General features: G+C 41.8%; 1 protein-coding gene across 3 annotated transcripts; it reads right to left on the bottom strand.

Annotated features, from left to right (window-relative positions):
* Window positions 1-35: 35 nt before the first annotated feature.
* LOC121517853 (cytosolic sulfotransferase 3-like) lies at window positions 36-17142 on the bottom strand. 3 transcript variants are annotated; one of them, XM_041799923.1, is made up of 8 exons: window positions 17037-17142; window positions 13446-13584; window positions 13222-13350; window positions 11102-11232; window positions 9837-9963; window positions 3391-3488; window positions 3124-3298; window positions 36-3042 (listed from the first exon to the last, which is right to left on the bottom strand). In XM_041799923.1, the coding sequence occupies exons 2-8, from the start codon at window positions 13582-13584 to the stop codon at window positions 2930-2932; spliced, it is 912 nt and encodes a 303-aa protein (XP_041655857.1). In that variant the 5' UTR covers window positions 17037-17142; the 3' UTR covers window positions 36-2929. The 3 variants fall into 3 exon arrangements, with proteins under 3 accessions (XP_041655857.1, XP_041655858.1, XP_041655859.1); XM_041799924.1 differs by having other exon boundaries at window positions 17047-17106; XM_041799925.1 differs by lacking the exons at window positions 13446-13584; window positions 17037-17142 and adding an exon at window positions 11506-11682 and having other exon boundaries at window positions 13222-13351.
* Between the last annotated feature and the right edge of the window lie 720 nt (window positions 17143-17862).

The following is a 17862-nucleotide window of genomic DNA, read 5'->3' as shown; positions in this document are numbered from 1 at the left end:
AAAGTCATGTGAAGGAAACTTCAAATATAAATGTGGACAGTCAATAAACACATTTTATTTTACATTGGCAGCCCACTCAAAGCTTTCTATAAAACATTCAGGTGTCTGTAACTGAATTATTTCTGTTGATTTTATAAGTAAAGAAGTGAAAATATAATGCTAAATGGGTATCAAATGGCATTTTTACAGATTACAGGTTATAACTGCTCCCATAGTTTTTCTTCCAGTACAGGTAAGCCACGTTCCAACTGATGTTTGACAGGTGGTTATACAGGTACTTATACTTACACCAAGCACTGTGAAAAACTAAAGTAAACAATACTGCCATAAGAAACACAACATCACAAACCTTAAAAGATGCTCAAAACAACAACAACAACAACAACAACAACAACAAAACACAGTCACTTACCACGTGTGCCTTCTGACCAGAAATGTTGAAGTTGCTACAGTCCTTCTGTCTTCCATATTCCTCCAAAAACAAACATCCTCTCTTGCATGTGACTGATACTGTCAACAGTTTCTGGCAGCCCATGAGCTTGTCTCAATCATTTGAACACTGCAGGCTGACGATTTAGCTGAATACACAGTTTCACCAGTAGGTGTCAGTAACAGACAAAGGAATGTGTATGTATTTCAAACTAAAACATAAAAATAGCATTAAACATGTACAGAACACATTTTTAAAAATCCAATGATTAAACAGCTCTAACTGAGAGAAAAAAGAAAAATGAAGAAAAACAGAAAAATCTTGCAAATAAAGTAATGGTGTATAGTGGTAATAATACTGAAGATCATTCATTTTGTTGTAATCAAATTGTGTAACTCTCACCAATAGAAATAAATTATTTGATTGTTTAGATTATGCAATTACATTGAGGGTTCTTTTTTTCTTTGTTAATATCTTGAAAAAGAACAACACAACTCATAACATCAAAGAATACATATGATGAATGCATGAGTTATGTTTGTAATTTTATGGATTATTTGAGAGTGAGTTCAGACGACTCGGCTCTGACAGATATGGGTTTTTGGGGGCCGATGCTGATATTAGGAGTTAAAAATTCTGATAACCCATATATATCAGCTGATAACTTTTTTTTAACCTCTTTTTAGATCAATAATTAAATGAAACAAAAAACTTGACTGTCAGAAAGCTGATGATTCCTCTGTATGCTTCTTATTGTGGTGTTGGTGGATGCTGGTGTGAGAAGCATCATATTGAGGAGTCGGTGATATTTTGCAAACTCACACCCTAATTCACTCTGGTTTGGGACGACCACAACTCTTCCGAGAGCTGACTGTCTGGTCAAACTGAGCAATCGGGGGAGAAGAGCCTTGGTGAGAGAGGTCAAGAAGAACCCAAAGCTCACTGTGGCTGAGCTCCAGAGATGCAGTGGGGAGATGGGAGAAAGTCCTAGAAAGTCAACCTTCACTGCAGCCCTCCACCAATCAGCAGAGTGGCCCAACGGAAGCCTCTTCTCAGTGCAAGACACACGAAAACCTGCATAGAGTTTGCCAAAAAACACATGAAGTACTCCCAGACTATAAGATTCTCTGGTCTAATTAGACTAAGGCACTCTCCACACGGAGATGAATTCAGAAGTATATGCAAAAGTTTTTTGTCGTAGCGGCATTTCATCCACACGGAAAGGGCATTTTGGGTTGACTGTAAGTGCTACTTTTTGAAAACGTACAAATCCGTAAACGACTACCGTTTCATCTCTGTGTGGATGGCCAACTTGAAACAATTACATCACACATAGCATAGCTCTCTTAAGACGCCTGAGCAGGTATGGCCAAAACAACAAGGGTGGATTACAGGGTTGTGTTCGGCCTGCAGAAGCTACTGAGCTTGTTATGGCTTTTACAGCAAAATCTTATGCTCCTTTACCACTACCGCAAAACGCATACATCATATGTTCTTAAATCCAACATTGAGAACAATCAGAAGGGCAACTAGAATAAAGTTTGTCAGTTTGCCTCTTTTGGTGCATTTCAGTGGCAGCAATGCAGCACCACATATAGGCTTGGCATATGCACAACAGCATTTTCAGTTGTTTCTAGTGGTTCTGTGCTTACACGCACTGAAACGGCAATATGTTGTTTTCGTCTCTGTGTGGACGGGGCCTAAGATTAAACATTTTAGCCTTAATTCTAAGCGGTATGTGTGGAGAAAACTGGGCACCTCTCATCACCTGCCCAATACAATCCCTATAGTTAAGCATGGTGGTGGCAGCATCATGATGTGGGGGTGTTTTTCAGCTGCAGGGACAGGACGACTGGTTGCAATTAAAGGAAAGATGAATGTGGCCAAGTAGAGAGATATCCTGGAAGAAAACCTTTTCCAGAGTGCTCATGACCTCGGACTGGGTCGAAGGTTCCCCTTCCAACAAGACAATGACCCTAAGTGCACAGCTAAAATAACAAAGGAGTCGCTTAGGAACAACTCCGTGACTGTTCTTGAATGGCCCAGCCAGAGCCCTGACTTAAACCAAATTGAGCATCTCTGGAGAGACCTGAAAATGGCTGTCCATCAACATTCACCATCCAACCTGACAGAACTGGAGAGGATCTGCAAGGAGGAATGGCAGATGATCCCCAAATCCAGGTGTGAAAAACTTGCATCATTTCCAAGAAGACTCATGGCTGTATTAGCTCAAAAGGGTGCTTCTACTTAATACTGAGTAGAGGGTAGCAAAAATGTCTACAATTCCATGTTTTTCTGTCAAAATGGGGTACTGTGTGTACATTAATAAGGAAAAAATCAACTTAAATGATTTTAGCAAATGGCTGCAAATTAACAAAGTGAAAAATTTAAGGGAGTCTGAATACTTTACATACCCACTGTATCTATGTTTTTTTTTTTTTTTTTTTACAGAAATGCAGTATATCTATCAACAAATCAATCTGTCAACAGCTTTTGCAGTCAGATTTCAGTGCGAAACATAAGTGTGGGGTCCTTCATCTTTTTCTTGTAGTCTTCATCAAACTTTTCATTCTGGGCCACAGTGAGATAGTTCTTCCAGTCTCCAACCTTTCCTGCAGAAACCACAGAGAATCTGTCAAATATTTCAACTGAAGATCTTATTTTGTGTCATGCACTGTTTTTACTTACAGTACCTTTTCTCATAAAGGATGACTTTGTGAAATCCATCCCAGGGAATAATGAATAGTTGACCATTTTGTTTGTTTTCATTTCACTGAACTGCACTGCACTCATTATTCTTTCCTTTTCTTCAGCCGAAGGAGACAAACCCAGGAAGCAGCAGAGTTTCTCGAATTCTTGTGCAGTATCCTGGAAAAAGTGATCAAATATCCTACTGAACATTATTTTCACCCATAAAAATGGAGCCAAGGGAAAACAAATAAAACAAACACTTGAATTACCTCAATCATATCCTCATAGAACATGTAATGGAGCTGTGGATAAGTCTGTTTCTTCTTCCACCAGCCGGACACATGGTCATACCAGGATCCAAACACCACTGTGACCACAGAACGTGGGGTTATGATGCAACTGTGGTTCTCTAAGTGAAGAGACTTTCTCTCCACCCCAGCACATAACATGCACGGGATATGTTCTCCCTGGATACAACTTTAGGACACACCAGTTTGCCCAGTCACGCCCTACGGCTAATCTATAAAGCACCTGCGCTGGCGCGTAATCATTGATAGTTTGATCAGAACCTGTCTCCGAGCGGAGTAAAGGTTGGAGAGATAGTCTCCTTACTCAGAATCAAGAATAGTTCTTTAACCCAGTACATAATATGTGCAGACCCACCAAAGTCAACTCAAACTGCTAGGCTGACAAAGGGAGGACATATTGCTCTAACACTGCAGAGCACCAAGCCCCCACCTCCCAAAGAAGGGCTGGTTGCTACATTAATATAGTAGGACCTGGAGGGAGGACAAGAACACCATGTGGCTGCTGCACGTGTCGTCAAGAGGCCCATTAGGTATCCACACTTTGTGTAAAGCAAGTTCCAGCTGGGACCAGCCCCTCTGGACACATCTAGCTTGCTGGATAGTCCCTACAACACATTTAGACCATCAACTCTCAACAAGGTCCTGTCTAGATGCCCCAAGTCTCAACAGATAAGGAGCTGATCAGACTCCTATATGGTCCATGTACACCAGATAACCTGTCAGGAATCTGATTGGCACGAACAGACTACCCCTGCTAATCTCCTTTCCCAGCCTTGTGAAACAAGGGCAAATGGAGCTTGACCAACTGGGACAGAAAGAATTCAGACAGGACCTGGGTAAGAGTGCTGGAGTGGGTCAGAGGACCACACCCAACCCATCTGGCAAACCTGCAGAAGACGTAGCCATTAGATGTCCCCATCCCAGAGGGCCCCAGGCAGGATGCCAATTTTCACTGAGGACTCAGGCAGCCCAAAGGTGGGACTGAAGCCCCATTCTGTTCAGCATAAGCTCTGAATCACTGAGGGACCACAAAACAGAAGACCAGCTGTCTTCAGTAGTGCTGATCCCCCAATGCCGAACACCACACAGGTTAATGGCAGGCTTCAAACCTCCAGTTAGGACTGCAAAACTGTAGGCCATCCTGAACGGTGTGGTAGGAGTGCACTCAGTGAGTCTAACTCCAAGCAGCCTGGGTAATGGTGCCAAAGCTGCCTGCATGATTCTCACAACAGCTTCTAGTAGCCTAATGCCTGGATCCTGTTGCTATCAGGGACAGGCCACCAGATATAGCCCTGCTCAAAATGAATGTAAGGAAATCCTGCAAGTATCTCTGATGCAGGACTTCTCATAGTAAGTGGAACGAAGAGGTGTCACCAATATCAGTCAACAGGGTCCTTCAGAGTAGTTGGAGCAGGATGAAGGTGAGATGGTTATAGTGCAGAATCCTGGGCCACAAATGTGCCAATCCCAGTAAAGGGTTATTTGCTCTCTGGAAGAAGAGCCATCAAGGGATGTCTCCCCAGATGCAAACAGGTTAACTTTTGTCCTGCTGGTAGTACAGACTTCCTTAACAACCTGTGTGTCCAATAATCAGGGTGTGGATCTCCTCTCGACAGGCTGTCTTCATTTCTTATCAAGAATAACAGACCTACACATGTGCTGCACTGAGAGAGCAGAAGAGGGGTGAGTCCACTGCCATTGGTGGTTGCCATAAGATACGGTATTGTTCGTCCCTAAGGCTAACCAACTCAAATGTTGGAGCCTTGGATTTCTGAGTTCACTGCAGGGAGTAGCCATAAGACATTGCACGGTTCACCCTTAAGGCTAACCAACCTAAATATTGGAGCCTTGGGCTTCTGGGATCCCTGCAGGGGGTAGCCTGTTGCAATGAAAAACAGGCTGCACAGGGTCCAATATAGCCAAGGAGTTTACTGGTATTGCAAGCAAGCAGTCCCGTTCATCCTTGCCAGGGTGATCCTGTGGTTTTAGATCCTGGGGAGGGTAATATCCAACCCTCAATGCCCTACCAGTGATCTCTTAGACATAGAAAGCTAGATCACACCTAGTGGTGCTAACGGTAGATGTGCCCACTGGATAGCTAAGTTCAAGGACGAAAGTGACCTCCATCCTTCAGCTTGGGGGTCGGAAACCTGTGGCTCCGGAGCCACATGTTGCCCTTTTGCCCCTCCCAAACTGTGCCAAATTTGAAATAAAAGATTTTTTTTTTCTACATTAGACGAATATTTTTTTTAATGCTATGTAGAGATAGTCTTGTATATTATATCAAATAAAATGCAGCTCTTTCATTTACTTCTAACTAAATAGGCCTATTTTAAGCCTCTATGACACAGCGCATACTGGCGATTTCCTGTCTTGGGAACAAAGGTCTAGATGCAGTCTTGTCACAAGTGACACCTGAAGCAGGAGTTTTGCTCATCACGCAAGTTAGGTTTTAAATTTCTGAAATCTTGTTTAGCACAGCAAGAGGGAAGGTCGGTAAGTGAAAACGACAATCAACTTTGACAAGTTTCATTTTAAGCCGGTGCGTCCATTGGACCTTAAAGCCGTGTTTCCATCAGGGGGTCCGGTTTGATTCAGTTCGGTTTGGTATGGTTTGGTACGCTAAACCCCAAAATAGTTAGCGTTTCCACAGACACCCGTGCTCTCACTTGGGTGGGCGGGGCTGTGAAAGCATGCATGTAAAGTCACAGACAGTGCGAGTCAGCTGTTCCAGCTGCAGAGTTATAGAAAGGATGAGTGACAGAAATCAGTCAGGAATAAGCAGTAAACAGCTTTATTTCAGCTGAAAGTGCTTTTAAAAAAACAATTACATCTTAATGATGTTAACCGCTGTCAGTAAAGATCCTCAGCTGATGGAATACGTGTACAGAGACGTTTGAGTTGTAACACTACGTTAATATGTGAATATATCTAGTCTAGAACAGTTTATACGACAAAATATGAAAGTTTAAAGCTGTACTGTGAGAATTCACCACATTAAAAATAAAGTAAAAGTTCAGCTGGTGTTAAAATCAAGCTAGATTAAGTCAGAGTGCGCTGATCTCGTTTTAAAATAGTCTGCAGCCTGAAGTTTTACGAGCCCGTTCAACAACCACAGAGCGATGTTTTCACAGGTTACCTAATGTAAGAAGTAGATTAATAACTAGTTACTGATGAGAATGAACTGTTCAAAGGCTTCGTATTCACAAAACGTAAGCATTTATTTAGTTTCTCATCCATCGCGAGGATGGATCAGGCTGATGTGAGCCTTCAGGCTCTGCTTTGTGTACTTAAAATTATCCAGCTAAACATCAGGAAACCTGACTTGTGGCCAGATACCAACATCCATAGACTAGGAAACAGTTCGGATCACCATCAAGTCCAAATATTTCCCATTTAGGCAGATATTGGTCCATTTTTCTCCCATTTTCGCCCGCTTCTCGCAGCAGACTTCTGTCTTTGAAGCCCGGAGGCAAGCAGCTGAGTCGCACACTGACGTGACGTCAGTGCAGCCCCTATTGTTGTGTGTGTAGCTCCACCTTTTTGGTATGGTTAGGTAAGATTGGCACCCCTACGGAAGGGTGCCGAAAAGTGGGACGGTACGGTTCACTTTTTTGGGACCCTTTCTCTATGGAAACGCCAAAAAAAAGCGTGCCGCCCCACACCGAACTGAACCGAACTGCTCGGTGGAAACGACCTATAAGAGGACTAGAGTAGTGTTAGTGGTGAATGTGAATGTTGATAACGTTTGTAACAGCGTGAAAAACTAAGACAAGTTCACACTTAACAGCATCAGTCAGTTAAAGAAAGAAAGGAGGCCAAGGGATCAACAGAGCGCTGTTTGAGCAAAATAAAAGGTAAGCTCACATTTTATTAAAATTGTAAATATTGCATATAGTCACTGGGTTGTATGTTGACATGTTCTTTTTTTTGTGCTTGAAACATATTCACGTGATGACTCATAGATCGGATCATACGATTGTCTATGTGATTACCTTCACCTGTATATAATAAGGCGCTCTGCACTTGTCCCGTTAGTCTGATGAAGAGCAACTCTGCACAAAACGTCACGTTGGTGCAATAAACAATTGCATCTTTGGAGCCCTGCAGTTTGTGAGATGTCTTTCTGTTCTTTGTCAGTCTCTATTTCGGCTCAGCACCTGCACACCTTGGTTTGGATGTGCGTGTAGACTTTTTTCCTAATGATTATATCATTATCATTAAGGTTAAAAATAAATAATCACTGGCTGATAATAGCACAGATAAAAATAAAAATATGTACACAGTTGTTTCTATTGTAGTTCTAAATCAATAAATGCATTGAAATGAAAATTATGATTAAAATGCAAAGTGATAGTAAAATAAGGGAACTTTATTTCAGTGATCAGGAGGAAAAGAGGGACTCCAACTGCAGCTGACATAGTCTGCCTGACATGGACTTTAACAGTTTGTTTTTATGCCAGTGTGTTTACGCAAGGGCTGCAAGCAAAACGCTGGGAGGGGATCTGCAATTATCTTTATTCCTCCTTTGCTGTTCAACACTGGATAGCCACAACAAGAGTGTTAGCCCACGAACCGCGGGCACTTCAACAGCCAGGTTAAACCAGAATGCACCCCTGAGTGCATGAGCCCACGAACCATGAGCAATATGCTGGTGAGGGTACTTTAATTCACTAAAAATGAGAGGAGGGAGAGGGACATCTGTCTCAGCCCACATTGTCTGCACCCAACATGGACTCTGGAAATGGACCATTAAGATTTTGAGCAGTTTTATCGCTTAATAGGAGCACCTCGTCAAGTATGTTAGCTCATGAGCTACTAGCAAACACCAGAGAGGGATCTGCTCCTTTCTCCACTTCTCCTTTTGTTACTCTGACAACCATGCTATCCTCCCAGCCAGTGCGTTAGCCCATGAACCGCCAGAAATACACTGGTGGGGGTAAACCTTTACTTGTCAAAGGGAGAGAGAAGTCTGCTGTAACCGGTCTTGTCTGCGCCCAGCCTGGACTCTGAAGCTGACCAAGTGTTGGACCAGTTTCCTCTCAGAGAAGGAGCCTCTCGGCTAGCATGTTAGCTCACCAGACCAGCAAGAACCCCCTAGATGCGTGAGCTCACAGCACCATGAGCAATACATAGGTAAGGGAGCCCTGCCACAACAGCAAGCTGTTGCATATTTGGGCTGGAACAATGTCTGTTCTTCCCGCTGTTAGCCAACTTACATCTGCATTCAGCACAGGTCCCATTGGACGCATTAGCTCATGGCCCATAAGCAATACTCCGATATGGGGATTACAGCCACCATTCTGACCATTTCACAATGCACTGTTACTGGAAGCTGCCAGAAATGGTGCAGACATAAATGGAGTAAAGCCGGGCATACACTGTGCGATTTCAAGCCGACGATACAACAGTCATGGCAGAATGTCATCTCATACTGTGCGACATAATCGCTTACGTCACATGACCATTGTGCATAACCTGAGTGCTCACAGTCTGTCCCAGAAACCCGCAGAGTTTCCTTTTTTAAAAAGACTCAGGGTCTGAGGGTTAAGTGTTTCAAGTCATCCCCCACCCCCCCGATCTCTCCCGCCATCTCTCTTAGTTTCACACACAAATAGCATTACATCTATGTCAGCTGCAGGTCTGCAGGTAGGAATATTTCCTGCCTGTTTATTTCTTTTATCATGGCGGAGTACATCAGAAAGTCATTCCGGCTTTTGTCATGGTAATTGAGGACATTGTCTGACAGTTTACAAAGGAAAACAAACCCCCAACGTTGTTTATTCTGCTCGTGTTTCTGCTCTCACTGTGAAGTGTCTGGAGTCGTACAACCACAATATCAAACATGCCAGAAATTCTCCCGACCAATTGGGAGCAGGTCTTAAGGTCATAGTCAGGCCGTGGCCGGCCATCGTAGCCCCCTGTACAGAGCATGACAAACGATGCTTGGTCCAACTGAAAGTTGGTCCGACTTCAGAGTGAGTCGTGCGACTCTAAATTCGTGGCTGAATCACAGGAAAATCACACAGTGTACACCTGGCTTAAGGGAAACAGCAATCCATGGAGGCTGCCCGTAGATAGATGCCCAGTCTAACACAGGTAAGCAGATATAACACTGAATCCCACACTACTACTGTTGCTTTCTTCATATATTCACACAGACGTCAACCTGACTCAGGTAGAGATCAAACAATTGATGACACACTGGCACCATTGCTTTATAGATTAGCCGTGGGGCATGACCGTGCACCCAGTGTGTCTTAAAGTTGTATCCACGGACCCTGTACGTATCCCGTACATGTTATGTACTGGGGTGGAGAGAAAGTCTCGATACAATAGAGAAACAACACATGAAGAACCTAGTAAATCTTTGAACTAAATGATAACAATTTCTATAATGCACATACTCTTTCCGTCCATGAACCTTAGGAAGTAGCTGCTCCAGTCTCCAGGCTCTGGCTGCACCAAGGCCATGCGATCAAAGTGGAAATAAGACACCATGTTGTCTTTGGCGTTGCGACCTATATAAACGATCTACATGAGAAAAAAAAAACCCTACTTTAACAGAGAAAGGTCTTACAAGAAACATGGTGTAATATTTCAATCATGTTCAATAAAAGTATAAGCAAAGGTTCTCTGTCCATGTAATGTTAAACTAACACAGACATTCAGCCCAGACTTTGCTTCAAGCTGGAACAGTGGGCATATTTGTCAGGTATAGTTTTGGAACGAATGTCTCATTAGAACTGAGAGATTCACATATGTAATCTTAACAATCCAAACACCAATCTTAACCAGCTGTTAAAATGAAATTTAAGATCATTTTGGCTGTGGTGCCAATATTTCTTTTCTGTAAGCTGTTCACAAGATGGGTTTAATGTTTAAGAGCAATGATAACTGTTGCTGTGTCTCATAAATGGCATTATTTTACCTATCTACAGTCAGGTAGTTCAGATTTTTAAAAGCCAGCACCTGTGATCGAGTGGGGGTGTATTAGTGCCTATGGCATGGGGAACTTGCACATCTGTGAATGATTTGTTAATACTGAGAGGACAGGTTTTTGAGCAACAGATGCTATAATCTAAACGTCTTCTTCAGGGACGTCCCTGCTTCGTTTAGAAAGACAATGCCAAGTTACATTCTACAATTTATAAAAGCAGGGGTTCACAAAAGAATGCAAGTCTAATTCTTTCTAAGATCCTGGTATAATACCCAGCCTTACCTCTAAGTCTACTTCTCAGTGAGATGCAGATATTTCCCCATCTCTTCTTCAAACTCTGCTTCTTGGTTTGATGCATGTTTTTCTCTCTAAAAGCATTAGCATCTCTGCCTTGTCTGTTTCTCCTCTTTTTCAGGTGTGGAGCAGCTCCAGTGGTTAAACCAGTCTCTGGGGGTGAGCAAGTGCTTCAAGCTACACTTGCATATTTAAAAGTCCTCATCAAAATAACAGTCCTTGTTCTGCCCTGTTGCATAAAGGTTGTTTCAGGGCGCTTACCAAAGGGATCACATCAGAAGCTGATAAATTTGATGCGCTTACTTCTCTAGACAGTTGTTCAAATGAAGAGAGAAGTGAACAAAAAGTTTTCACACTAACTGCTGAGCAGTTAACATTGTATGTGTGTATTTGTGTGTGTGCATACTATGCATACCTAGTAGTTATGATTTGACTTACTTTGCAGTTTTGCTCAAAAAAGGACTTTGGCAGAAATTGAACTGGAAGATGAGTCTTTATCAGTCGAGGAGAGCTGGGAAGGTCGTTTATCATGTTTGTTCCTTTGAATAAGGTTGGAGATGGATCTGATTCTGTAAATCATTAAAAAGTTAAGTAAGTTAATAATTTAACATACAGTGGGGATGAATGCATCTTAAACATATTATCACTACAAAAGTAATTGATAATAATAATAATAGCTTGGATATATATTGCGCCTTTCATGAAACCCAAGGTCTCTTTACAGAAAAGTGGAAAACAAGACAACATGAAAGACAAACATTAAGTTGAGTGTATGTAGGGGGCAGGTTTAGGAGAGACTGTAAGCTGTGGTGAACAGGTGGTGCTTGAGGAGTGTTTTTAACTTGTCCAAGGATGGAGCATTGCAGATGTTTTCAGGGAGGGTGTTCCAGAGGATGGGGGCCGTGGTCCTGAACGCTCCATCTCCATAGGTGCAAAGTTTGGTGGTGGGAACAGTGGGAACAGTGAGAAGACCATTTTCTGAGGACCAGAGGCTCTGGGTTGGGGAGGTCAGAGAGGTACTGAGGGGCAAGGGCATGAAGGGATTTGTAAGTGAGAAGGATTGTATTGTAAGTTTATTTCTTGACACACAATCTTTTACATACAAATTAATGCCAGCCAAATATTTCATTTAACCCTTAGAGCTCACACAGCAGAGATTCATGCCACAGGCACACCCCTTTGTAAATTGCTTGGTAATTTTTGAACTGTAAGTCACAGGCACTAAGTTGTTTTTTTTTTTTCATATGAAAGCTCTTCGTTGTGCCTTTCTAATCATGTCTTCCATGCATTCGTAGCTCTTACAGAACATTTTCTAGTGAGCCTGGAACTTGGCTGATTATCCGGGGTCTCTGAGGACAGCATTGTCATATAGGCAACAATAAGTGACACAGTTTATAAAAATGATAACTTTTGAACTTGCCGTTCGTTTGCTACCATCAATGTCTCCATAGCTGTAAAGGACGCTGTTGTAGCGAGCCTGACATTTTAGTGACTTTTGGGGTCTTTGGAAATTAAATCCACAGCATTACATCTGATAATAAGCATCCTTTTATCCATCTTTAATCCATTTTCAATCATGTACTTTGGCATTCTTCAGTGGGCAGCGCCATGTTTGTAGCTATGCAATGCATTGTGGGAGGTGTAGTCTACCAGTTGCATCTCTACTGCTTAGAGGAATGGCACAAATGAATCTAACTGCAAAAATCGCATGGACTTTTTCTACGTATACATGTAGATATTTTGAAAAGCATTAGTCATAGAATGTTTTTTTTTCCTCCATTGTTTCCCCAAGAGATGGGAGAGCAAGTCTATGTAAAGAAAAGGCTTAGTCGTTATTGTTAACTGTGTTATCAATAAGAATCTGTGATTTTCAAATTCTGATTTCTTTTTTTTGTCTTTAGAGTCCAATAAATTTTTTAAAAATTCAAGCGACATTATTGTATTATATACTCTTAAAGTCCAGTTTGTCCTGAGAAACGAGGATGTGTGGTGCTTGACTGTGCACCACAGGGCTAATGCTTTATAAGCTTTATAAGACAAAAAGTCCAGACGAGATATGATGGTGAAACAAACAGCTGTGAGCTCTAAGGGTTAATCTGGCTGCAGAAATTCCTGACCATGATGTTTAGAGCTCTAAACACATCCATCCATCCATTTTCTATACTGCTTATCCCATTGGTGGTCATGGGGATGCTGGAGCCTATCCCAGCTGTCATTGGGCAAGAGGTGGAGTACACCCAGGAATGGTCGCCACTCAGTCGCAGGGCTGACATAAAGAGACAGACAACCAGGCACCCTCACATTCACACCTATGGCCAATTTTGAGTCACCAATTAACCTAACAAGCATGTCTTTAGTGGTGGGAGGAAGCCGGAGTATTCGGAGAGAGCCCACGCATGCACGGGGACAACATGCTAGCTCCGCACAGAAAGACCCTGACCGGGAAGCAAACCAGAGACCTTCTTGCTGTGAGGCAACAGTGTTAAACCCTGTGCCACCGTGCAGCCGCTCTAAATACTGCAAGGGTGAAATTAAGTATGTCAGGTTAGTGGTTGTACCTCTCCTCAGGTAACTGATGGTGACCTCCAAGGTGGGCACTCTTGTAAAAAGCGGGATGGTTTTATCACATTCTGAAATTGTCTGACCAAAGTACAGCAGGTCTATGATGTGGCAGAGCCAAGTACTCCCTAGAAGAAAGATAGGGACAAACAATTACCTACGACGTCTCAAACCTCACACACATGCACTTTTTCAATATCATCTTTAAGGTTCTTTTACTGACCGGCTTTAGGGTAAGATGTTATAAGAACATCATCTGGCCTGGCCTGAAAGTTTTGTATGTCCTTCCAGTTTTCAGTGAAAAGGTGGGTCATCCAGACTCCATGAAAATCAAACAGCTCTGGTCGTGAAGCTGGATTCATCTGCAGGAAATACAGACATTTTTAAAACTTACTAGTGGAGGAGAAGATGGCTGAGATTCCATTCCAACATGGGACTCCCCTCCATTCTTTCATCTCTGTTTCTGACTCTATCCACTGGCCTCCTCTCTGGGAAAGTCTCATCTACAGGTTAATTTTAGTATATTCTTATTTTCTAGTCCCGTGTGTGTCTTATCTTGCGTTTCCTGTTTTATTTTGTATACTTACCTTGTGTCTCTTCAGATTGCTCCTTCCTGCCCATCCTACCTATTCCCTGCATCTGTGATTACCTCATGTGTTTCACCTGTGTGTAAATGTCTCCCTTCCCCCAGCATATTGATGCTGCGTTCTATTCACCTCGGAAGCTGGGTTTTAGAACTGGAAATGACGTCCTGTTCATCTGAAAAAACGGATTCCCAAATTGTTTGCATTCCAATTGTCACAACAAGGATGAGTTGGAAAAAAATGATAGATGCTGTTCTTGTGTTAGCCAGTCAATGTTTTTAGCAGCATTGACCAGTTGCTAGCCAATGGGCCTTTATAACAACACACTTCGCAGTACTTCATGTATTAAAAGGCTGCTGCACACTAGATGCAACTGCAGGACAGTGCTGTGTCTACAATTTCTAAAAATGCACTAAGAAACAGCAAAAGGTTTTAAAAACAGGTCAAAATCAAAGTTTTTACAACACTTAATGCTCTGTGCCACCATGTTGTGACATCAAGGTCAGGGTATTCTGTGATTGAATGAGTTCACAAGTTGTGAATACAATTTTGGAAGACTTTCAGTTTGCCACCTACAGTCGTAATTTAGGAAAACAAATTGGAATATGAGTTAGGATGACAAATGGAATGCAGCATTAGGGCGAACACACATTAGGCCATCCGTACCATGCCTGGGCCCATTTGACCCAAAAGTCCAGTACGTTTGACCAATAAGAGTGCCTTCATTCCATGCTTGGGTGTGGCACGCTTCACGGCCCTGGCACAGAAGGACGAGGTGGGTCTTGGCCCAGCACGAATGCAAATGAAGGAGCACAAGCGAAGGGATGTGACGTAACGTGAATTAACAAAAAAATGAACTGCTTCAGAGTGCACAGAGCACACCAGGCAGCAGCTGCATGCTCAAAAGACACACTGTCCTAAAGAGAAAAAGAGAGCAGGATTTTTTTTTGAGAAATAGAGAGAACTATATCACTGTATTTCAACAAGTTACAAAGATTTTATCAGAGCTGAAGAATTTCATTTTGCAAAGTTTCACTACGACCTCGTTCTAATGGATCCCAATCCAGTCCACATTTCTGACCAGTTTCTAGCAAAGTCAGACTTTAATGAATGTGAGAGGTTGTTTTTGTCTGTGAAATAAACTTCTTCCCTTGTTTGAGTCACAAACAGCAGCTCACAGGTTAACAAACACCTTTCATCCTCCATGCATAAAGGACAGTCTGCCAAATACGCAGAAAAGTGTCGGGCATAATCTCACATCTGATTTAACCTCTCATTTTTATGAAATTATAATGCCAAACTATAATCCACTAAATTAGTAACCCTCTAATTCTATTTCAAGTCATCAAGAAGTGAAATTGTGATCTTGATCGCTGATGTTTGAACAGAACATCGTTTATTAATCCTGTGGCATTTTACTTCCTGCTCTCATCAGATTGTTAAAATTGCTTTCATCGCAGTGATATAAACTCTTTCAACTTAATATTTAACCCTGCTCTGGACACAGGTTGTTGTATGACATGAGAGCTTGTTTGGTGCAGCACTGAAAGGCATCCAAAATTTCGCAGAGCTGTAGGGGCTCATACAGGTTCAAAAGGTGGTGTTTCATTTAGCAGAAGAAGTGCTTGGAAGTCTGATCAGGCTCAAAATTATATGCTCTGCTATGAACCCCCCCCCCATGGGCTCTGTATTGTTAAAGTAGCGTTCTGATCCAAGGTCAGGTGAAGTATCCCAGTGTCAGGTCAGATATCATATAAATCTGTTGCTATGTACAGCCTAAAAATCAATACTTATGTATACTGAGTCATCAACATGTATGAATTCATCAACAGTGGAAGCTTTGTGTGATGAGGTTGCACGACATATCCGTGCTCAGGCCTGGATGCGTTGAGCAGTGTGAGCGTGGGCCAAAGGGGGGACAGGTCAGATGGTCAAATGGGCTTTAGCACGATACGTATATGGCACCGTAAGGATGTGTCCCTGTCCTGTCCTTCACTGCCAGGTTGTCTCGTCCTTTGTGTCAGCGCTCCAGCCACCTGCTTGTGTTTCCAGTTAGTTTTTGACCAGTTTTTGTAGTTTATTTACCCTGTCTCTGCCTGTTGTTTTTGGATACCTCTGCCTAGTTTTTTGTGAATTTTTGTGTACTGACCTTGGAGTGATTAAATAGACTTTGAACTTTGTCTCAGTGTTTTTGAGTCCTACATTTGAGTATGCTTGTTTGGTTCAGTGTCACGAAACCTCTAAATCTAAAAAACTAAAACTTAACTTAAACCTTTTTTTGTTAATACTTAAGTTTAAAGCACCCTTCTCCACACTTACAGTACTGTGTTACAATCTGGATCAGCTTTATGGATAAATTGAGTTTGTTGTGTAACACTCACTGTAATGTCCTGCACTACCTTCTAAAAACGAGTAAAAGTGTTTAAAAACTGATGCCATTTGTGAAGATATCAGCTTTAGGAGTAATAAGGTAAACAGTTAAACCTCTAAGATATAAATTTAAACCTTTGTAAAACTTTTGTTTGTCTTTGTCATCTGTTTCTTGATCAACTTGGACAGAATGACCCAGAATAGTTAATTCATATCAGGTAAAACCCCATGAAGTTACTTAAGGTCAAAGTTGATGATGTAGGATCAAAGTTGAGGCCAAAAGAGTCAAACATAAAGAAAATTTTCATGTCCCTTTATAACAAATTAGAAAATCTTCAGTGTAACACACAGTAAACAGCACAGGTGAGAGGAATCTAGGAATCATGACAAATTTGGAACCTCAACAACAATCTAAAATTGAATGATTGAGGACAATGCCTGACTTTAATAATTATGAAAAAAACATACTATAAATGTAATGACTTAAAAATTGATGTGCTTGTCTAAAGAAAGTAACAAATAATTTTGACAGTATTAACGTTTTATATAAAATAATATTCATGTCACACTATATGACAATTTTGGGCACACAAGTTACAAAACACTGAATGAATTCAAAATCCAGTTACAATTCAAGTAGACAGAGCAAGTCAAATAAGCTGTGAACGATGTATAAAACATTTAATATAAGATGAATGCCATTGGTCAACATGGCCCTTAACTCAAGAGGCACAAAGCCAGCTGATAAAAAATATCTTATCCAACCTTTCAAATCAGCTTTAAAGGTAGCAAATTATCTTTTATACAAACATTCATCTAGCATTATCTCTGCTGTTAATATTAATCTTCTCCACACTAACCTTGACATACAGGTATGTTGTGAGTTGTGTCTGGATCAGCAGATTTAAAATATTCCTCCTGATGCGAACTACTCACTCTGACATCCTGCTCTAAATCTTCTTAAAATCAGTAATTGAGGTTATATGCTGGTGCTGTTTGAATTTCGTCAGCCTTCAGCCTGACTGATTAAATATTAATCCAGCTTTACAAGGACATCAGTGTAACACAGCATTTTTTTCTTTTGGGGTTTTTTCCCCTCTATGCACAGTACCTTTCACTGTAGTTGAGATATTAGAAAACTGCTCACAGGTAACTTACTATCAATAAGAGTATTATACTAGTTCTCGATTCCCATCTCCAGCTAAGGGTGGAGGCGTAGAATTGTCCTTATCCTCTCCAGAAGGAAGTGCAGGGAGGACCACCAGTCTGGCAACTGGCCAGGTACAAATCCTCTTCTTTATCTCACATCAGCTGACTTAATGTCTCCATCTGGGCTGAAATGAGTCTTCACCCACCTTACGATTGGCCAAAGAGCCCTAGGGAGATGTGGGTCAGTCATCATCGCCAAGCAGTCCTCTGCAATGTTGGTTTATGTTGCTTGACACTTCTTCTAGACTTGGGACATACAGCCAGATGAAATGGGCCCAGAAGTGGTCTGCCAAAACTTGGGATTGTTTCCAACAGCAGGCACCTTAAGAGCTCACTCTCAGGGGAAAACAATTGGAAAAAAAAATGAGTGGCAGTGAACCAACTTGCCAGCACCTTATATATGTTGTGCATCGTTGGTTTACCATAATCAACATGGTAATGCTTATAGCCATTTCATTATGGAAAATCCAGCTTAGC

The sequence above is a fragment of the Cheilinus undulatus genome, linkage group 11, assembly GCF_018320785.1.
Source record: "Cheilinus undulatus linkage group 11, ASM1832078v1, whole genome shotgun sequence".
NCBI classification, from domain to species: Eukaryota; Metazoa; Chordata; class Actinopteri; order Labriformes; family Labridae; genus Cheilinus; species Cheilinus undulatus.
The sequence above is the reverse complement of the archived record's forward strand: the minus strand, read 5'-3'. Positions and strand labels throughout refer to the sequence as shown.

Excerpts from the sequence above, each read along its gene's own strand:
- LOC121517853 (XM_041799923.1), bottom strand. The coding sequence starts at position 13,584 with ATGAATCCAGCTTCACGACCAGAGCTGTTTGATTTTCATGGAGTCTGG. Across the intron at positions 13,351-13,445 it reads AACATCTTACCCTAAAGCCG|GGAGTACTTGGCTCTGCCAC; the intron begins GTCAGTAAAAGA and ends TCTTTCTTCTAG. Across the intron at positions 11,233-13,221 it reads CATCAGTTACCTGAGGAGAG|AATCAGATCCATCTCCAACC; the intron begins GTACAACCACTA and ends AATGATTTACAG.